This window comes from Protopterus annectens, chromosome 9.part0 (assembly GCF_019279795.1).
Source record: "Protopterus annectens isolate FY-2018-M chromosome 9.part0, PAN1.0, whole genome shotgun sequence".
NCBI lineage: Eukaryota > Metazoa > Chordata > Ceratodontiformes > Protopteridae > Protopterus > Protopterus annectens.
Window position 1 is genome coordinate 955,575,787 of NC_056743.1, and position 23,742 is coordinate 955,599,528.

Below are 23,742 nucleotides of genomic sequence, written 5' to 3' on the forward strand. Positions count from 1 at the left end.
ATCACTTCTTCTGGTAAAATTTCCCATGGATTTACACAATAATATTGTTTCATCGTATTATACTACATCCTTCTGTCTTTCTCTGTATCATCAATTTTATTTTCCATGTTAGCATTTTTCTTGATACATTTTAATTTCTTCATATACATATTGTTTTTCTATTTTTGTTTTCATCATCTTCCAGGGTTTTTGTAGTACTCAGTTATCATTCTCTTTCTTTACCTGCTTTAATACTCCATAGAGGTTTAAAGAAGCAGAATATACAAATGGAATTAGTAACCACAGTACCCCTTCATCTTCATCCATATACAACACACCTTTTTTCACTGGCTTTAATCCTGAACCCTACATGAAAGAAAACACTAATTGCACAATTTCCTTCTCATATTTTTCTGGAATCATATAAACATTCCTATTAATAAAGAATTCACCAGAGAAACCTTTTTCCTGAATGCTAATCTGTACGTCCTCCACAGAAGACATATTGCTTTCATCAAATACTCCCATTGCATCATAACTATAGCATTTTCCTCTCATTTTATTCATAGCAAAAACATTTACTTGAAAAATACACACCTCCAATTTTCACCACATCACCCAACTATTATTTTGTCTTTATTCAAGGTCATTCCCATTTCCATTAAACATTTATTCAGAAAAAAAAAACAACCCTTCCCTCATGCATATTTTGCTCTTAGCAACTTCAGTTATATGACCTGTGTATGTAAAAACTACTGGAATCACCACCTCCTTTTGCTTCACATTATCTGCCATCTTTCATTTTATGTCCTACTTCACTTATTATTGTATTCATTATCAGTGCAAACAATGTTCCACTCATGGGACATCCTTGTCTTATACCACACTTCATGTAAATTTCTTTACTTGGCCACCCATTTACTAACACTCTCACGCTATTATTTTGATATGCTGACAATCACACTCTCCTAATATTATTACCTGTCCCATACATATTACTTACCATAGGTTTTACATCCTCCCTTTTACTTATAATGTCAGCCACAATTTCTCACACAACCAATAACAACTCTTGACATACCTTCCCTTTTATGCCATATATATTTCTTCTATTCTCCTCTGTATTATTCTCATAAAATTTATAATCTGTATTATTTAATGTGATGGGTCTCCTTTTTATTTAATTCTTTTCAACTTTCTTTCATACAAATTTTAAAATATCCCACTACACAACTCTTCATAAACCAATCCTGTTTTCATCCATTCTTTCTGTACATTTACAAAATACACTCTTTGCCAGTCCATTAATTTCTTGCACATTCCACACCCTATACCATCCAGGTGTGATACTGAATCAACATATACTATCCTGAGTACTTCATTCAATTCACTAATAGTAATTTATTTTTCAAATTCTTCCTTAACTTGTTCTGGATTTTTTTTTCTTTGCTTTCCAGTCTCTCTCATTTTCCATCTTTTAACTTGTACACATTTTCCACATGCTGCACTACAATACTCATAATCTGGTCTTGTGTTCTTTTTAGCTATTCTTTTACATTTTTCATTCCCCTCATTACACTAATATCCTCCCTTACTATTTTACACAAATATGCCGATGCATCCTCCCTTCTGCCTTGTAAATATCTGCCTAAACAGTAACGCTTCATTTTTTCTTAGTTTCTTCTTTATATTTCTGTTTCCATATCATAATATTATCTTGTATTATCCTTTAAAGTTTCTAATACAGTTCACTAAATTTTCCCGTACTTCACTTTCTTTTCCTTTCTAACATCATCCTGCTATTGAAAGAAAAATACTTTTCATGTTTCTTTTTAAATTCAGTGCAGCATTCACATCAGCTTTTATTAAAGTCCTTCATGGTTATGTGATCCTTGCTTAACTGCAGTACTTTCCACTCTCTGTTTTTTAATACAAAATAATCAGTTTCAGATCCAAGTGCACCTCTTCTTATAGGTAAGTACTAGACTAGCCATCCTTGTGGGCCATTTTATGCCTAACCAATTTCCACTTCAAAGGTGAGAATCAAACTCGGCCCTTGTATCTGTGAAGTAAACACCTTAACCAGTATACCAACCCTCAACTCTATAAGTTCATTGACTTTTTTTCCACACTGGTAATTTACCACATTTTATCACTTCCTGAATTTTGTTTACATCTTTCCCCTTCTTTTTACATCTTCCTCTTAAATCACAAAGTTCCCAGCTATTATAATATTCATGTTAATCACAACATTCTCTAATATTTGATGAAACAAATTCTCTCTCTCCATGCTAGTTATATATACATATAATGCTGTAATTATAAAACATGTTCTTTCCACCTCATATCCACAGCAGTTAACCATCAATCCTTACCAGTGTTACAGCCAATATTTTCACTGTTTTTTTTAACACAAACAACCCTGCAGAACAATGTTCACTTCCTAAGTTCCATATTATATTTCCACCCCACAATTTTTCTATTCACAGTCTTTCTTCACTTGTCAGGAATCTTGCATTCTCTAACAGAATAAAATTCACATTACATTTAACACACCATTCCAGTATTCCTGTCCTTCTAACAGTGTTAACAATACTGGTCATATTTACCGAAAGTACACTAAAATTGATGCTTTGCCTTCTTTTTATGTTTATGGGAAATATTTTTAAAATTTAATTTTCTTATTTTTACTCTTTCCCCAATTGAATGTTTTCTTGTGTTTAAGTACAAATAATCCTTGATCTTCAGAGTCAGATTTTTACTGACTAGAACTTCAAAAAAATCCTCAGTGTCAATATCCCTTTTCCTGACCTCTCCTTGCATGCACACACTCTGATTATGTTCCCGCACCATATATGTTTCTTCTACAGTTTTGTTTTGATATAGTTCACCCTTTCCCTCAACCTCTGGCTGTCCTTCCTCATCTGTTTTCTTCCCTTTCCCCTTCTTTTTCATTATTTACTGTTTGCTGTTGACAATACATCCAAAAATGTCCCTTTTTACACAATCTATATTCAGGAGCACACCTTTTGCTGTATATCCTTCTTCCCCACACTGTTTACATTGTACCTTGTCACAATCAATAATTAAATTAGAAAAGTCTCCACAAAAGAAACATGAGTTAGGCATAGGTGCCGGAAGCTGTTGAAGACTGGGGGGGGGGGGGGGGTGAGAGGGGCGCTTAGTGATCTAAAAAGGGCACGTTTTTATAACTATTTGCTACCACAACATAGCTTCACTTGGAGGACATTTTAAGCTTAGCCATTTCCCTTTTGGTGCTTGAATTAACATTTTCTGAGTGGTCTTACCTATCCCATGGTAGATAATTGTATATTAGCCCTAGTGAGAATAACTGTGATCATACCATAGATAATATGAGGGAACCCATGTAAGGGATGTAGCATTTAGGAACTGCCTCTATCCATTAGTGGCATGAGAGGCAATCCTGGAGTGCATTTTCTATTACCCATCCTTAGATCCAAGTTGCATTTGAATATAGACGGATGTGCTTTGTTTTATTTTTGTGGATAGTCTGTTCTGGAACAGTGGTAACCTCTGTGATATATATCCATCCCTCCACAACATTCAGTTTAGATAACTGGACTGAGTATTTCTGATGCCATTTAACTTGCTGATGTTCAGTAGGTCCATCTTTATTAGGTCAGAGGATGCCTTGTATACCAGACATGTCAACTCTAAGCACTCCGTAGGATACTGAGTACAGTAATAAATCTTTGAGGTGGTCCATGCAAGACTTATTGTTTAGGACTTGTATCCTTTTAGTAAGGTATCTCTAAAGGTATTCCAGTTGTTGCATGGGGCTGAACAGATACATGCCAAAGTGGACATTATACAAAATGATTGACCTAATGAGAGCTTTGTAAAGGGGGACAACAACATCTTTAGATCTAGTCACAATCAATTTGTTTATAAGCTGTGCAGTATAGAAAGGCTTTCTTATAACTCTGGGCACATGTTGGTCAAAAGTTAGGTCACTGTACACACAAGTTCCCAAATGCCAAACAAGTGGGTCAGTTTTCAGAGGGCATTGTCATGATTTTGACACCAGTTATTATTTGGGACAAACCTTCCTGAATGAGGGTTAAGTCATTTGGGGATTCAATAACTGCTCCTAGCTTGCAGTCATCTCAAACTTAGCTGGCCAAAGCCCTTTGGTATTTCCTTTTACTTCTGAGATGTATATTCCAAACAGAAAAAGTCTCAGCACCGAACCCTGGAGGACTCCATTGGTAACTGGTTTCTTCCCCTGTTTTGATCTCCTGCATCCTGTGAGTTGGCAATGCAGCTGGTGATGTAAGTGTTTGCTCCTACATTATTCATCTTTTGTACTACACCTGAGTAGGGGATTGTGTCAAAAGACTTGGCGAGGTCAAGGTAATGTGGTGTGAACTGTTTTACCTTCATCCATTGCTTTGGTAACAAGAGTAAAGCTTAAAATTTGCCCATGATTTTGAGCTTTTCACACTTTCCTCTGGGCTGTTTTTAAACACATTTTTAGGGCCATGCATACATGCATGCATTCTTTGATTCACCTTCCTGATTGTATTAAATTATATTCCTTGTGTAATACAGCACCAGTTTTTAGAATGTGTTTTAAATTTGTAGTTTTGAACAGTCTTTTAGTAGCGTTTATATCACGTTATCAAAAGATGAAAGTAGTGAATGCTATTTCATCGAACCTAAAATATCCAAACCACATAATATCGAACATTCAGATCAGCAAATTTTTTCTTTGGTAAAAAATTTGCTATTCCGAAACACATACACACAAAATAAGCACACCTAAAAAACATCAATATACACACATACACTTATAATCCTACAACTAACCCTACACTAAACTATACATACACTACTATCTATCCACTTACCTTAACCCAAACCCTAACCCTAAGGTCCGTCACTATCGCACACTCACCTAACCCGCGCCCTAACCCTAACTCACTTAACCCGCCCCTAAACCTAATTCACCTAACCCGCACCCTAACCCTAACTCACCTAACCCGCGCCCTAATCCTAACAACCACACAATCGCACACTTACCTGAACCTGACCCGTAAATCTCCACCACAGCACTGAAAATAGCGAAGCCACAGAACCGGCCAACCAAATTCTTTCCCTAGGAAAGAATTCGGTGTTCTGCAGCTTCGCTATTTTTAGCGTTCGATTAAAACGGGTTGATATTAGAACATTCAAAGTTTTAAAACTTTGATGTTCTGATATAGACCCTTCTAGTAAGCAATTAAACAAAATGTATGAACCAATAATTACAAAACTACCCATTTCAGAAAATTTCAACCATAAAAGGCCACTCAAACTTCTGTCATTACAATCCACCAATATCAGTAAATATACAAAATCTCTGCAATCCATCTACATACTCTGGGAGTAGAACCCATAGCCTTCTGCATCAAAGGTAAGGCTACTACATGTTGTGCTACTAACAATGCAAACAGACTTGGAATAAGCAGCACTAAACTTCTCTTCCCCTGAAGTTCTCAGCTCCTTGTAAAATCTTTTACTTAACATTCGTTTACCAGGAAAGTCTGACTTGGAACAAAGACAATTTTCAGCAGCAGCCTAGGGGAAAAATGCTCCAGATGCATGTCTTTGTAACATGGAAGGAATCCACAGCACCCAGAGGAAACCCACACAAACAAAGGGAGGACATGCAGACTCCACACAGAAGGCAACCTAGCCAAGAATCAAACCAGAGAACCTCTTGCTTGGAGGCAACAACACTACCACTGCACCATCCACTTGACACAACTAAATCTCTCAATTTCATAGTAGAAGAAATCTGAAAAAAAAACAAAATTTATTTTTGGGGGGGGGGGTAAAAGTCCAAAACCAGGGACACATTTTAAATATTGTAAAACGGAGCAGTCTTCATAATGTAAAACGGAGCACCAGCAGAAAAGCTTCATAATGTAAAATGGAGCACCAGCAGAAAAGCTTCATATGTATGTACACACCCCTTCATAATGTAAAACGGAGCACCAGCATAAAAGCTTGATAATGTACACACCCCTTCATAATGTAAAACGGAGCACCAACAGAAAAGCTTCATAAGGTAAAACGGAGCCCCAGCAGAAAAGCTTCATAATGTAAAATGGAGCACCAGCAGAAAAGCTTCATAATGTACACATACCTTCATAATGTAAAATGGAGCATCAGCAGAAAAGCTTCATAATGTAAAATGGAGCACCAGCAGAAAAGCTTCATAATGACACACACACACCCCTTCATAATGTAAAATGGAAAACCAGCAGAAAAGCTTCATAATGTAAAACGGAGCACCAGCAGAAAAGCTTCATAATGTACACACACACCTTCATAATGTAAAACGAAGCACCAACAGAAAAGCTTCATATGTATGTACACACCCCTTCATAATGTAAAACGGAGCACCAGCAGAAAAGCTTCATAATGACACACGCACACCCCTTCATAATGTACAACAGAGCACCAGCAAAAAAGCTTCATAATGTAAAATGGAGCACCAGCAGAAAAGCTTCATAATGTAAAACAGAGCACCAGCAGAAAAGCTTCATAATATAAAACAGAGCACCAGCAGAAAAGCTTCATAATGTAAAACAGAGCCTTAAGCTTACGGTGGGTGTTGAGAGTCTGGCAGCAAAGATGTGATCAGGCAGGAACCACACACTTTTGTGTTTAAATTCATGTTAGTGTGCATGTGTTGTACACACGTGTCCTCTGTGTTGTTACAGGTCTTGCAGCTGTAAAAGTGTGGGGGGATGTTCCCTCCCCCTCGCTCTGTGGTTCCGGCGCCTATGGAGTTAGGCTGGGCAGCATATCTTAATGTCCCTCTGTGGCCAGCCACAAAAAATAACACTTGCCAATTGTTTCGCTGTGTTTTTTTTTTCACATTTCAAAACAGCTTCCAACCTCTACCCTCTATTCCATAAGTTCCTCTTGTCTCTAACTTTCACAATATTATCAATTTTTTCACACAAACTCTGCATGCATTTTTAGCATCCTCTTCTTCCAGTTCATCAGTTCTAAACTTCAATGTAACATTTTTAACATTTAAGTTACTTCCAAAAAACAAATAATTGCTCCATGGATAAATAATTTTTTTCTTACACAGTTCCAGAAATTTCATCACGAGTCCGTCAGTTTCAAATGTTAAGTCACAAAAAGTCTCTTTTCTAATGTGTATAAAAGACCAAATTCCTTGAGCTTTAAAACCTAGAACAGTTACCATATTGTCCCATACATAATATCTTTATATTATAGTGTAATTTTTTGGTCTTATTCACACAGTTGGTTTTCCCTTCTTTTTCAAAACAGTTTTCTTACAGTTTGTTGCTGTTCATCTTTTTTGTCCGCTGTCACTGTTGTATATGTATTTGTTACTGCATTATCTGCTGCCAAAAACAGGCATCTCCTCAATTTGTTGCTGCTTTCCTCTTTTACTTTATGTCACTGCTGCTGCATACGTTTTAACTGCTGCGTACTCTGCTGCCATATTATCTAGTTCCTTCTCCAATTACCATTATCAGCACTTCGAAAAAGGTTATCTGCCATCTCACACCAAGAAACAGCAGACTTGTCACCTGGACCATCCTGTTCAATTATATATAACAGAACATCATCTGTAAGCCCTCCTGATGCCAGTTCTGCTAATTACAGCACTGCAACAAATGATGTTACTACTTTCTCCATTGAGACAGCTAAACACTGCTTATTTATATCATCCACCACACCGGAATCTTTGTTTACATTCTGATGCTCCATATCAAAACAAATATTTCTCCAAATTCTTATTTTCCACCTCCAAACTCTCCATAGCTTTTCTCTTCTCCTCCATGCTGCAGCTTCCCTTAGGCCTCCTTGCTTCTGTAGGAGCCATCCAGCACCGTCTTTAAGCTCCAAAGTGTAGGTTAAGTTCCTCAGTGCCTTGGCCAAATTTCCTCTGGTAGTATCAGTACCACAAAGGGTCTCCCCTAAAAAGTGGCCACCAGCCTAATGGGCCTAACCTGGTCAACAAAGGATGGATAGACAGATAGTCGCGGACACACATGCATGATAATCTAGCCTTTCACCTTAACATATCTATGGTAGTGCAGAAATCATTCTACATTATGCAATTTATAAATAAAAATGTGACATCTAGATCCAAGGAGGTCATTGTTCCACTGTATTAGGCACTCATCAGACCTGTCATTGAGTACAATGCCCAATTTTGTAACCAGGCACATCCAACAGTTGAAATATTCACAGAAGTAAATCACTGAAAGAATACAGGGCATACATAACATGTCCTTTGCAGACTGCCTGTAAACCCTGTCCCTGTATTCTGTCTCCTACAGGCTATTTAGGGAAGATCTATGCCTGGCATGCAAGGCATCATCAGACCATACTCTGATGGACCTCCTGCACATCTGCAAAACAAGCTGTATTGGAACTACCCTTCTCAAGACTTAAACCTTGCCTGTGATATAAATAGGACATGTTGAAGAGAAAAGTGTGTATCCCAGAGACTACCCCTTTTCTGGAACAGGTTCCCCATCCAAGTGAAGCAGAGTTCCTCCTTAACCCAATACAAATGCAACTTGGACATTGGGTGAGGAACAGAAAATTCATCCCTGGTTTAGCAACTATGTCTCTAATGGACATAGAGAGTGTGTAAATGGTTCATCTCCCAGACCTGTGATTGTAAATGGTTCATCTCTCAAGCCTTTGCTTACACTACCAAGGGTGCCAGAACTAGTCTGAGATTTGGAATCCATGGTTAAGCTTAAAAAGGCCGCATTGATTGTCAGGCTAGTGCACACCTATGAACTACTTCATGTTTACTGACAGTCCACTTCTTGTGGCACATACTAATTCCACCTCTAGAATATGCAGGGGCTAATCTCTTCATCCTACCCACAGTCAGTGAACTGTACTATAGCAACGCTACATTACCAGTGCATCACTCCTATATATGATTAATAATAAATAAAATAATGCAATTACAAATGTTCATCTGAGATGTGTGGAGATAATATATTTAATGGGGAACAGTGTTAATCTATTAAGAATATTAGCTGATATGACTGAGCTTCTTTTTTACTCAAATAGTTTTTATTTTAAGTATATATCTTAATGAAGATTTATTTACATTTTAAATAAATGAATGAACTGTCTACAATATTTACAATTAGCCTGACATTAGCACATTAAGACAATATGAAATCTAGAATATAGATAATACATTGTAATAAATAGTATATAATACATAAATTATCAGGAAGAGTTTGGTTCCAGTTGTAAGGTATCAATCAAAGATAAAACTTTCCTCCACAGATTATTAACTAATGGCTTGGGATAAGTTCTATGTTCTTTGATTCTGGTCTCCATTAATGCTGTCTTCTTCAGTAAACAAAGAAAATCCTCCATGATGGGCACTGTGTTGGAATTCCATCTTCTAGTTATACATTTTTTAGCTATTGCTAGTATTTACCATATTAAATACAAGTCTATTTTTTTCAAACGAGAACCTTCAATTACATTCAATAAAATTAAAGGTTTAGTCAAAACAAATTAATCTGAATATATTGCTTGTAGAAAGTTTTCAGTCTCATTCCAATATGTTTTAATATCAGAACAATCATAAAAAATATGAGACTAGTCTGTGTTAGATGATCTTTGACATCTCCAACATAACCCATTTCTAGAAGAGTTCATTTTCAAAATTTTATCAGGAGTTAGAAAGGATCTGTGTAGGTATTTCCAACTAAATATTCTCCAGTATTGTGAGTAGGATGTTAACTTAACTGAAAGTAAGATGTTTGATCTATTTTCTGTTGTTACAGGATCTGATAGACCTTTAGTTGTATATTGCCAAGAAGTTGTTTTTAGAACTGTTTTGTAAGTAATTATTACTTTGTATAAGTACACTAATCCATTCTTTATATTAACATTGTTGTATATAATTTCAAACAGCCAATTTATAAATTTTGGAATGCTCTTAAAAGATGAATTATTTATTATTCTACATAGATCCTTAGTGTATATTAAAACACTCTGTAATAATAACCAATCATAAAATGTTAATCCATAAGTTGACAATAAATGTGCATCCAAGACCTTCTGATTTTTTATGCAGTGGGGCAACATGTTAAATTCTTATTTTCCCAGGAGATAAAAATCTTTCTGTGCACCCTGTCAGGTAAGTTCTTTGTAATGCTGAATAGAATTAGAAATGTAAACCAAAGCTTTATATCCATATTCATATTTATAAACTTCCTGAAAGTATCATAGATAATTAGATTTAATTTGGTAGCTTTTACTATTTTATATTGTAAGTTTATACTCAGAAAATACCATAATCTGTTATCTTTATCTATGACTAAGGGATTCTTTGACAACATATTTTCATTCATTATTATGACTGAATGCAGACATTTCCAATTAGAAGATTAATTAGGATCTACCCAGTCTATTACAGTTTTAAATATGGAAGCTCTTATGTAAGATTCAATATCTGGAAAATGTAACCCCCCTTTGCTCCCATTGTCTAATATGATGTGAAAATGCAACTCTATTTTTTTAGGATATCATAGAAATTTTAATAAGATTGATTTTTCAGGTAATGATAAAACAGCCTGAGCTACATACATTACTTTAGGAAGTAGAACCATTTTTATCAGTTGCAATATCTTCAAACGTTATAAACATATTATTCCATTTGTTCACCAAAGTTTTGATTAAAACTATAATGTTATTGTAATTATCGTTTAGTATCTCTTTCATATTCTCACACAAGAAAATAACCAAATAGTTTAAATTGAGACTTGATTACCAATAGTGTGGTTCCCTGCTACTTGTACTTTCTTTTTTGTTCAACAACAAGAATTTTGATTATTCCACGGTGGTGCAGCGGTAGAGTTGTTGCCTCACAGCAAGAGGTTCTCCCGTTCGATTCTCAGCTAGTGTGCATGGAGTGCCTTTTCTGTGGAGCCTGCCTGTCCTCCCCATGGGTCATGTGGCGTTCCGAAAGACATGTGTGAATGGGCGTGCCTTCATTGAAGGTTGGGCGTCGAGCTGGCAACTCGGCACTGTGAAAATCTACTGCCAATCATTAGCGGACCGGAGTTCCGCTGTGGTGACCCCTAACCGGGAAAAGCCGAAAGACAACAACAAAATAAAGACCTGAGATGTTTTGGAAGTTTCCTATTAACAAATCTACTTCATCCAACACTTCTTTAGAGTTAGCTAAAGTAAGAAGTAGATCATCAGCAAACAACATTATTTTAGAGCTATATTGGTCATATATGTCTATAGCTTTTATTTTGGGTCATTACGTATTAAAATAGCAAGTATTTCTATGGCTAATGCAAAAAGAATAGGTGGCATGGGACAATCTCCACAGTGAAGTACTCAGAATTCAGTATCTCATCAGACTAAAGCATTAGACAATAAGACTGAGTCAAAAGCACACCCCAATAATCGGCAAGCCAAACATTAATCAAGGTCACTACACTCCCTCCCTTATGACTGAGCTTCTTGATTTACTCCTTGGTTGTTCATATGTACATAGGTGTCTACTACACTAATGGCCTTGGAGCCTTTACAAGCCTAGCCCATAGGATTACCCTGGCATTGTGCCATGACCTTAGTTCCCAGTACCTCTGTCGAGTAAAGACACTAGAGTGATCCCTGGGGTGAATTTTCTATTTCCCATCCACTCATCAAGATTTCTCTTGAAGAGGGCCAGTGAGGTGCACTGCTTGACATGTATGGGAAGTCTATTCCATAGCATGGGCAGTCTCTGGGTTATGAACCTGTCCCTTCAGCATGTTCTGTTGATTGTAGTAATGAGGTTGAGGTCTCTGGGGCATGTGGTGTGGTTGGATTGGGATTTCTTCAGATGTAGCATACTTAGCAGATCTGGGTCAGACATGGCTTTGTAAGTCAAGCAGAAATCACCTCTAAGTAGGCAATATGAGACAGAATAGTTGGAGTTTTTTAGTCTGTCCATGTAGGACAAATGTTTAAGACCTAGGATCCTCTTTGTGAGGTACTTTTGTGGCCTCTCCAGTTGTTGCAGGTGTTTAGTGAGGTACATGCCAAATGGGGCATTGTACTCAATGATTGGCCTAATGAGAGAAGAGTAGAGGGAGACAATGACCTCTTTCTTCCTGGATGCAAAACCCTTAGTAATGAGATGTGCCACATAGAAGGACTTTCGGACCACAGTGGCAATGTGGCGGTCAAAAGAGAGGTTGCTGTCAACCTGTGTTCCCTGATCTCTTATAACGCCTTCTATGTTCAATGGACTACCATCGATGTGGTAATTCATGGGAACCGGGTTTTTCTCAAAGGAGATGATGACACATTTTTTGGCATTGAGCTTAAGGCCATGGTTCTGACACCAGTCATTGGTCTCAGTGAGGCCTTTCTGTAGGATGTCAACATCACTTGGGAAGTTAATAATATATATATATTTTTATACAAAAAAATTTTTGTCTTTAGAGTATTTATATTATTCATTATTTATTTACAAGTACAGTTTTTAGAAATAATGAATTATGTTGGTTAGGAAAGAAGTATTTTAAAGCACATGCATTAATAGGTAACACCAATCAATTTTTAATTAGAAGGTGGTAGTGATTGGGCACTGGTTTTTAATTAAATATATAAAAGGTTTGAATTATTTTGTCAGAGGGTATCTGAAGAAGTCGGTTTATTAAGACGAAAATGAAATTTTGTTTCAAGGCGTTTATGTGTACTGAGGATTGTGTTTTGGCGTGCGTTCTGTGGATTATATCAATAAAGTATTTTGCTGACATCCGTGGCTCCAGCAGTTTTGGCACTTTTCTTTGTTTTTGGTCTTTTGTGCCATTTATCCCTTTGTAAGTTAATAATAGCTCCCAACATGCAATCATCTCCAAACTTTGTCAGCCAGAGTCCCTTCATGTTGGCCTGGACTTCAGAGAAGTAGATACCAAACAGGAGAGGACCCCGGACCGAACTCTGTGGGACTCCACTCATGACTGGTCTGCAGTCTGACTTGGAGTCAGCTACTTTCACACTGTGGGTTCTACCTGTGAGCCAGTTTGCAACCCACCTAGTGATACAGGGGTTAATGCCTAGCTTAGTGAGTTTTTCTATGATTCCTGAGTGGAGAATGGTATCAAAGGCCGTGGCCAGATCAAGGTAGGCTGTGTGAACCACCTTGCCTTCATACACAGCTCTGGTGACTAACTCAAATAAGTTGACAAAGTTGAGCAGGCATGATCTACTCTTTACAAAACCAAACTGTGTGGGATCCAGAGTTTGGAGTTTCCTTATATCCTTGTTTATTAGGTCCATGATGCGTTCCATAGCTTTGCATATCAGACTCATCAGTCTAATGGGGTGATAGTTCCCAGGGTCTGTAGTCGCTCCTCCTTTGTGGAGAGGGATGACTGTAGCAGTGCACCATTCGGTAGGGACAAAGCCTGAGGTGAGGCTGTGACTGAACAGGGCACACAGGTGAGGTGCCAGTTCACTCTGTAGTTAATGTAGAACACAGCCAGGGATATTGTCAGGTCCAATAGAATCTGTATTCCTGGCCTTGGACAGTGCTGTTTTAACCTGTGCAGCAGTAATACTGAGTGCCTGGCAATCTATGGTATTGTGACTGGTCCCTTCGGTGTGGGGGGGGGGGGGGTAAGAGGAGTAAAGGTGGCACTGAATCTGTCAGCTAATATATTGGCAATATCTGTTGGATCGGTATAGGAATTACCATTGTGCAGTAGCTCAGAACAAATCTGGGTATTGCCTTGGAGATTCTTTACATAACTATAGAAGGCCTTGTGGTTGTCTTTACTATCTGCTGAAATTCTGTTTTCATAGCTAGCTTTAGGGGATTTGATGAGGGATCTCAACTTTTTGTTGAGGCTGATAAGGGAGTTTTTCCAGTCTTGGGACTTCACCTTATTCCGCATCAGTTTCCTCCTTCTGTTGTAGAGTTTGTTTATAGCAGGGGACCACCAGATTGGCTTCCTTTTTTTGGAGGAGAGCGTCTTGATTCTATTAGGTATGGTGAGATCCATGCATTTGTGTATGTGTTCGTACAGTGCATTGGTGTATGATTCGGCAGTCATGCAACTGATCTCCATTTGCATGGGTGCAGTGAAGTTAGCCACCTAATTTTTTTGGAGCCCAAAGTTAGCTTTGGAGAAGTTTTTCATGGTAGTTACCTTTGTGGGGGGGGGGGGGGGGGGATTTCCAAGTTGATAAGTTTGTCGTTGGGTCTAACCAGGAAGGAGTTGACTATTGGTGCAGAGCAATGGTTGCCCATGTTAGTAATGACCAGGTCAAGGATGTTGCTACCTCTAGTGGGGGTAAGAACGAGCTGGTCCATGGCATTGGAATTAATGAATTCCAGGAAACGTTGGGCAAATGTATTGGTACAGGAGTAGTTTTCCCAGTTAATGGAGGGGTAGTTGAAGTTGCCTAGTATGATAGTGTTAGGTTGGACCTTAATATTCTCCAGGGTGCTTAGGAACATGGAGTGTGAGTCTTGGGACATGGTTGGGGACCTATAGCAGGCTACGACCTGAATCGCTGTCTTACCCAATGTTAGCTGCACCTAAAGCATCTCAGATGTGTTATGTTGGGCTACCAGTTTGGAGGTGTGCACATCCTTTATAAATATGGAAACACCACCGCCTTTGGAGCTTTGGTCCAAGTTCTGGGGCCGAAAGGTGTGGAATGAGTTATAGCCTGGTAGTGCACGGGAGCTTTCTGCTGCCTTGAACCAAGTCTCTGTTATGGCACAAATGTCGATGTTCTCCATTTTAAGGAGTGCTTCGAATGAGTGCATTTTGAGATTTAGACTTCTAGTGTTGAGCAGCATGATCCTCAGATTGCATTTGTTTGTAGCTGTTATGGTGGTAATTTGGTCTGCGGAACACTGCCTAAAAAAGGCACTATAGGGATGGCAAGAGCCTTGGCCAGTATCCAGAAGCCCTGGGGTGATAGATGCAGGCCACCTCTGCCAAAACATTGAGGTCTGTCAATCATGTCATCCCAGGCAGACAGATAATGGATCCCCTTAGAATGACACCAGAAACTTAGCCAATTGTTGAAATCAATCATTTTCTGCTTGTACTGTGGTATCATTCTGGGTGATGGTAGGATGCTGCTCAGGGCTAGGGTCATACCTACCTGGGCTACATAATCTGCAAGCTCCTCCATGTCTCTTTTCATGTAGACCAGGGAGGTACATCTCAAGTCATTTACACCCACATGTACAATGACAGAGTCATATTTGTACCTGTTGTTGAGGGACCTGAGTGCGTGTGTTATGTGGCGGATCCTAGCGCCTGACAGGCAGCTGACTGTTACTTTCTCCTTATTCAACCTAGTGAGTGGGTACTTAGTAAGTACCTGTCAACCAATTTAGAACACTGTCACCCTTTTGCCTCTTTTAACCATACATAGAATTCAACAAACTGCATGTTTGCTCTTATGAATTCTGCAGCAAGTAATTCAGTCATTTTGTTTTAATTCAGCTAAACTGTCCCCCATTTATAAACTATATTTCTGTTCACCCATGTAACCTTATTGTTGTTGTCGTCTTCTCTTTGAGTGCTAACAAATCATTTATTTACATCTTGGTTCTGATCTAGTCTTATAGATAGCAGGGTTAATAATAAGCAGCTTCAGACTAATTTCACAAAAAAACAAAATCAGTGATGTTTGGTGCAACCTGAAAGCTTAGCACTTCATTCATTTACTGGCACATGTCAAACATGGTAAATGGTTCAGAGTTTTTGATAACCAAGTCTTTGGCTGGATCCAGCTATTGTTACCATTTAGATACCCACTCCACTAAACTCTCTATAAGGTCAATATCTAATCATAACATCTCCAGTCCGCTTATACAGTCAGCTAGGTTACTCCAGTCAAAGGTATTCCTTTTCTAGATTAAATTTGACCTTTTGACTGTAGCATCTGTTTTTACATCTGTCTTTAATGCTGTACAAACGTGCATGGATAGGCTTTGTCATTTCATTCATGTGGCCTCCCGTTCTCTCTTTGCTGTACCTGCATACTTACTCCATGATGTGCCTGCTTTTTAACCCAAAGTTTTGGCCCACTTCTGTACTTGCTTCACCTTGTCTAGACTTCATGTAGTTTATCATCTTATGTCAGATCACAACTTGGCTTTTCTGATCTAGAGACCAAAAATTAGTACAAAGGATAAGGCTTTGTCCATCCTGAGTCTTCACTTATAGAATCAGAATCACATTTATTGGCCAAGTATGCATGCATACAAGGAATTTGACACTGGTTTTAGTAACTCTCCAAGTATGAATTACATAAATGACATACATACAATTATTAAGAACAAGACAAACGACGTACATGCAACTATTATGAACAAGACAAAAAAGTAAATATATATATACTGTACATACAAGGTGCAAAGTGCAATGCAGTGCAAGAAATACTGAAATAAACTCTGAAAGAAACAAGTATTAACAATATGTAAACAATACTGCAGAATCCTCGCGGGCTTGGGAAAAAGAATACCCCAACCTAATAATGTGAGTTAACCGTTCGTGAACTTGATGGCCTGGGAAAACAAACTGTTCTTATATCTGCTTGTTTTGGTACGTATTATTCTATAACACCTGGCTGATGGTAATAGTTCAAAAAGATGGTGGCCTGGATGTGAAGGGTCAGTAATACTCTTCCCTGCCCTTTTCATGACTCTGTAATAGTACAGGTACTGTATGGAGGGCAAACTTGCACCAATGATACTTTCGGCAGACCTGACTATTCAATGTAACCTATTTTTGTCATGATTAGACAGAGATCCAAACCACAGTGCTATGAATGAGCTGAGAACAGATTCAGTGACTGCTGTATAGACCTGAATCAACAGTTCCTGTGGAAGGATGAACTTCCTCAGCTGTTGTAGAAAGTACATTTGTTGTTGTGCCTTTTTTATGATGAACCCTACATTGGTCTCCTAGTTCAAGTCCCGGGAGATTATAGATCCCAAAAACTTGAAGGATTCCACAACTGATACAGCAGTATTAAATATAAAGGGGGATAATATTGTAGTACCACTCCTAAAGTCCACTGTCATCTCCACAGTTTGAGTGTTCAGTTCCAGATTATTCTGACTACACCAAAAGGCCAGCTGCTTAACTTCCCATCTGTTTGCAGACTCGTCACCATTCCTGGTGAGTCCAGTGATAGTTGTATCATCTGTGTATTTAATAAGTTTGACAGAGGGGTCTGTAGAGGTACAGTCATTAGTGTAGGGGGAGAATAGCAGTGGGGAGAACACACATCCCTGGGGGGCACCTGTATTAACCGTGCGATAGCTAAATATGAATTTCCCCAGTTTCACCTGCTGTTTCCTGTTGGTTAGAAAATTGGTGATCCATTGACAGGTGGAACAGAAAGCTGGGAGAGTTTCAAGTGAAGAAGTTCCGGAATTATTGTATTAAATGCAGAGCTGAAGTCCACAAACAGAATCCTTCCATATGTCCCTGGGTTGTCAAGATGTTGCAAGATATATAATATCCTATTATTTTTTATTCCTTCTACAAGATATCTATTTGTCACTTCCTAATGAAAAATCACATTGTCAGTATTACCAAACATAGCTAGTACAGTTAGTTATACTATATATTGTTTGCAAAATAGACTGACAGAAGTAGCACCATTCTTGTTCCTGTAGATTGCACAATAAAGGTTTTCTAATGGTACAATGATAATTTCTCATCTTGTGTTTGATTGTTAACCCTCCTATATAAAATCTGTTTCATTTTCTGTTTATTTGACCCACAGCTCAGACCCTGATCTCCCATCTTCTCTGGATCTTGCATGATGACTTGTATACCTGCATGCAGTTGGCCCCATTCACTCTGCCATAGATGAGAGCCAGATATATGTTCCAGGTGAGAGCCCTATGTCTGCTTATTCCTGTCTGGGAAATCCTAATCAGTTGATCCATTCTCCTTCTGGTGAGACCTGGCTGGTAGGAAGAGGGCCAGCTTTAGGTCGTGAGGAGTGGTCTATCCATCCCTGTCACAGGCAGCTGGCAGATTTGCAGTCAATGCCTGGTTAGGAGAAGGAGGAGGAGTGCATGTTTTCCTCTTTCCCTGGCTTTGCAGAGGAGAGCTCCATGATGACAGTGCATGACAACTTGACCAGTAAAAATGAGCAGTACGCCCACCCAGCAGTAGGTGTTGACATTATTGCAGTCCAAAATACCCCTCCCCAGATAAACAATCTGTTTTGGCTACTGAAGTTTATTCTTCTGTGCCTGGTCCCTCTGCTAACTTACATGATTGCACATGCATTGTCTAGATTACAGTCAGGGCTTCACTTCCTCTACACCACACAGCAAGGCTATTTTCTGTTATTTCTGTAGATCATGCTAGATCAGTCCTCCTCTATTAGCAAAAATACAAATGAATTCAGTAGCTCACCTGTCTTCTGCAGAAAATGCTTCCCTTTTTGCTTCTGATGTTATGAATTAGAGCTTAAGTGTATGTATGTTCATTCAAGCCCCCAGTTCCAAACACACACACAGACGCATGCATGCATGCATTTGTCTGGCTGGAGGATAGAACTACATCTCAGTTTATTGGATAGAAAATGTAAGTCCATTAGATTGCTTCTTTTACTCCTGTTCTTAGTTTTGACTAATGTGCTGTTTAATGTTTAAACCATCTTCGACATTACCTTAACTTCCGTAGTGTATTACATTGTGTCATGAAGAAAGTAATCTCTTTAGGTTTTAAGGCTCAAACCACTACTGTAGAACAGGTCAAGCATACATTTTAGATATCTACAGAGATGCTGAATGAAAAAGTATTTAATAGTCACCATTCTTTGGAGTTGGTGTCTAGGCCAGATGTCTGTTTCAGTATTACTGTTTTTTACATATGTTTCCAAGCTGAGAAGTAATGATTACCCTCTGTAATTTTTTAACAGGTGCCTTCTGTGTGGAGTCTGCATGTCCTCCCCACAGTTGGGTGGGCGTTCGAAAGACATGTGTAAATGGGCGTGCCTTCATTGAAGGTTGAACGTTGAGCTGGCAACTCGGCATTCGTGAAAATCTACTGCCAATCATTAGCAGACCGGAGTTCTGCTATGGCAACCCCTAACTGGGAAAAGCCGAAAGACAACAACAACAACAACTTCTTTTCCAGTACAATGAGGGGGGAGGCTACCTGTGTCCATAATGAAATATTGCGACCTTTTGTAAAGACTTTTATGGTAGCTGTGCTCCTTCTCATTCTGTACCCTTCTTGATTCTTATTGGTTCCAGGGCCCATATTATGTTCTGAACAGTTCAGAGTCTCCTTCTGTTGTTTCCACTCTGAAATTCCAGGATAGACTCATGGCTGGTTCACTTGAATGCAGTCCAGTGCATTCTGTTAGGCAATCTCTGTATCACATTTGTGTTTCAGGGAAGTTCCTGCTTTTGCATTAAGGGTGGAGGCTCGCTTTTCATAAAGCAGATGTCTACAGCAAGCAGAGTAACATTCTGTTTTGATTGAGTCCCGGAGCAATGGAACAGTTTTCTAGATCCCTGTTGAACCATAGCAGTATTTACTCTGTCTCCTTTCTAAATTATTGTAACAGGTTTATAAATGTAGTAAGTACTGCTTGTAACACATAATTTTACTATTAACAACTTAATTTCTTTCTTCTAAGCTGGGATGGAAGTTTTACGATGCAGATGATTACCATCCAGTGCAAAATAAAGAAAAAATGGCCAGTGGAGTTCCATTAAATGACCAGGTAAAATATGTTTTTTATATTGTATTCTTTTTTCATTGTCACACTGTAACAAATAGAATCTTGTATATGATATATATATAGCTATAGATATATAGTTATAGTGTTATTTGAATTAGTGGGACCATGGGAACATCTCCCTATTCTATTAAGTAATGAAATCATGGGATATTCTTCCAAACAAGTAATTTTCTGTGCATGATATTGGCTTGCTATTCAGGTAGAATGTGGCAATAGTAAATAAATATGCTGGATAAAAGTTATAGCAACACAATGAAGTATGAAGTGAGAAGGGAGACAAAATGAAGACTTTAATGCCCCACTGTATTTAGTATGTAAGTGGGACAGTATCTAATGAACGAAAAAACTAGATTCCAGCAGTGTTTTAAGCTGAGGTATTGCATTTGTTGTGCTGTGAAGAAACAACTGCCCTGGCACATTGGTTATAAATAAGTAGTAATCAATGAATAGCTGACAATAAGAGCCGATGATACTGCTGGAGAAACAGAGGACAAATGAGAACTGAAAGTGGATTTCACAGTAAAAAGCAAATGTCTATGTATATAATCCCTGGATCAAGATGATGTAAGAGCTACGTATGGCCTAGATAATAAGGGTAGTTTCAATGGAATTATCATGTTTGCTGTAGTGTTTACCTATTACACTACTGAAAATGGATAAACTTTTGTCTAAGAGATTTAATATTATATAGGTAGAAGGAGCATTAGTAGTAATGTCTTTGAGCAACTGCTGTATTTTTTCCTCAAATAATTTTTATTTTCCAAATATTATAATACTTAACAATATAATCATCAATGAAAACAAGTATTATAAGCCTTTATATACACTATGTACAATTAACCTGAACCAAAAAAAAAAACAAAACAATAAAAAATATGAAATTTAAAAAAATTCATAATATTCAATCAATAAAGTATAAAGTAACTGCTGTATTACACAGGCCCTGATATGATTCCAGTCAAGACTGTTTTGATTTTATAGAATATGATGAAGCATGAATCATAAGAAAATGTTAATGCCAGGCCAAAGCAGAATCTGTTAAAGTATTTACCATATGACTGAGCATTTCTCTGGATTGAGTAAAATATCATGTTTCCTAAATTTAAAAAAGTTTAAAAATTTGGTACGTTTTTCTTTCTTGCTTTCTTTCTTAGCTAATTAGCAGTGTCATTTAACAGGCTTTGGGAGTGATACCCATTGAACTAATATTTATAAGTTGTAAAATACAGTGAAGTGCAACTTTGCATGATGTTTGAGCTGATATGGTGTAGTATTAATTATATGATCAAGCAATCTATACCTCGACCAAGTAGTGCAGAAGTGCTAACCATACAGAAATTATAAAACTATAAAAAAAGTTCTGTTGGGCTGTATGAATGTTAGTTCCCTGTTTGTATATGCTGAAGGGACATTAGACTGGAGTTGTAAAGATAATGTAGAATGTGATGATGTGATGATACAAGAAGTGTATGAGAGAGACTAATATTACATTTAGGGGTGCCGGTATTGCACTACGAGCGATCAGGATGATGGATGGCCAATTGGATCATGCCCTCTAATGCTTTGCACCTGAGGCAGTTGCCCCTTTTGCTGTGCCCTAGCTACATTACCGTTCCTGTAGAAGTTTGGAAGCTAGGAGGTAAGAAAATTACAAAAATCTGTAAGGTTCTGTTTAACAATGTTGTAAAAGGTGGGGAAGCACCATCATCCTGAAAGAAAGCTGTGGTGACTGTAATACCTAAAGACATTAAACACTGATCAGACCCTGCTTCATTTAGGCGTATTTCAATTTTAAACTGTGATTAGAAAGTGTTCATGTCTATAATAGCTATAAAATGGCAAAGGTGTTGCCAAAATTGATATGGATCAATGTGGTTTTGTGGAGGGGAGGCAAATATTTGACAAAATTAAGAGAACAATGATGTTCCAGAGGAAAGCAGAGTGTAAGAAAATACCACTGTTGTTGGTGGGTCTTGATGCAGAGAAAATATTCAACAGAGCTGGGATTTTATGAATAGGGCAATGGAAGCATTTGCATTCCCTGATAAGGTTATTTAGCAGGATATATGAGGGATCGTTGGCAAAAATTAAAGTAGGAGGGTACCTCTCTGATAATTTGCCCCCCCCCCCCCGTCTTATTTCCTTTATATTTAGAGCCATTGGAAAAGAAAGTAAGGGACTCAGAAATTCAAGAGTATAATTGGCATTGTAATCAAGAAATGTTGGCTTTATTTGCAAACAATATTATTTTGTACTTGATAAAACCAGAAAAGGACATCTCAGTTGTGGAACTCTTTGAAACAGTTTCAAGTCTTTTCAGGATATAAAATTAATAAAGATGAAAACAAAAGCTATAGCTGTAAGCTATGTACTCACACATGAATTGGTTCAGCGATACCCATATATATGGGGACATGATGAAATTAAGGAGTAGAGTTTAAAAAGGATTCTGTTATGTCAGCTAAGGATATGTGAGAAGAGTGTAAACAAAAGATAATCCAAAAACTGAGAAACTGGAAGCTCTTTTTATAAATATGGATAGCAAGGTACAAGCAGTGAACATTATTTAGACCTTTTAGTTTTTTAAACAGGTTAGGGATATTTTTATCAACTAGAGGTGAAGTTGTGGACAATGATTAATAAAGAGTTGAGGGACTTTTTCTGGGAGGGGAAGAGGGCAAAGGTTTATCCTTCCAACAGAAGGATTATCTGATTTGAATGGATATTTTAGAGTTACATAGATAAGTCTCATATACTTACTACAAGCAGAAAGTAATAATTCAAAGAGGAAATGGATAATGATGAAATAGGGGAAAATTCAAGAAGTAAGGAAAGAATGGGATTTTGGATGCAGATCAATAATGAAAACAACAACAGCAATACAGCATATTATATTCGTAAAGTAATAGAAAGTATTTTAAGAACTAAGCCAACACAAGGATGGAGAAAGGAGATTTTCCTGATAGGAATGACTGTAATTAAGGGTAAAGAGAATAGGCAGGAGGGGGATGGAATTTGCTGGAGCAACCTGACAATGTTTGGGAGCAAATAACTACAGAAGGAAAGATAATAAAATGGGAAGAGGCCAAGAAGACATTTGGACTGCAGGCTAGAGACTGTCTTCCCTGTCAGGGGTTGATATCAGAGTATAAGCAAAGAGAAAGGCACAGGGGGATCTTAAGTAAACAACCTGCTCTGGTAGAGTTGCAAGATAATTATAGGAATCAATCAGAGGAGATTAGAAAAGAGATTGGATAAGCAATTCATGAGGAAACAGTGGGAGGACATATGTATGGATCCCAAGTATGCAGCAAAGTCTAGAAGATTTAGGACTTTTGCTTGGAAGTGTTTGCAGAGGTATTTTTATACACCTAGCAGAGTCCAAAGAATTTTTCCTCAGATAGATAGCAAATGCTGGAAGTGTGATGTGAAAGAGATAGATAATTGGGGAAAAGTTATTTGGGAATGTAATAAGTTAGCAGATTTTTAAAAAAGTTCCATCAGATTACTCTGTCAGAAATATTGAGGGTACAAATGGTTGTAACAAAGGAAATAATTCTTTTGTACTAGGATATAGGATTTGAATTGCCCAGACATAGTAAGACAATACATGGTTTAATGAGATTGGCTGCCAAAAACAATTACAAGAAAATATAAACCCAAATCTAAACCAACTCAAACTGAAGTTCTGAATATTGTTAAGGAGATAAAATTGGGTTTTTAGAAAGGAGAAGCGACAAACTGCGTAGAAATAAATGTAATTTGAGGGAACAATGCATGCAACATAATGTTCAGGAAGTGACATATGGTTTATAGGAAGACAGACATTGAACAATTTAAGTAATTGTTAAAAAGAAAACACGTGATGCATAATGCTTGAAAATAATGAAAATATTAACATGGTTTGTTTTCTTTTCTATTAATGCATGTCCTAAATGATAATTTAAT

The 23,742-nt window shown here is 37.7% G+C and overlaps 1 protein-coding gene across 3 annotated transcripts in view; it reads left to right on the forward strand.

Annotated features, from left to right (window-relative positions):
- IDNK (IDNK gluconokinase) overlaps positions 1-23,742 on the forward strand; it is a 369,639-nt gene that overhangs the window by 224,428 nt on the left and 121,469 nt on the right. Inside the window, exons 3-4 of one of the 3 annotated variants that reach the window (XM_044083691.1) lie at positions 17,812-17,921; positions 19,690-19,776. In XM_044083691.1, the coding sequence (XP_043939626.1) occupies positions 17,898-17,921; positions 19,690-19,776 (111 nt within the window). In that variant the 5' untranslated portion in view covers positions 17,812-17,897. Of the gene's footprint in view, positions 1-17,505; positions 17,922-19,689; positions 19,777-23,742 lie in introns of those variants that run through there. The other 2 variants (XM_044083692.1, XM_044083690.1) reach the window with 2 other exon arrangements.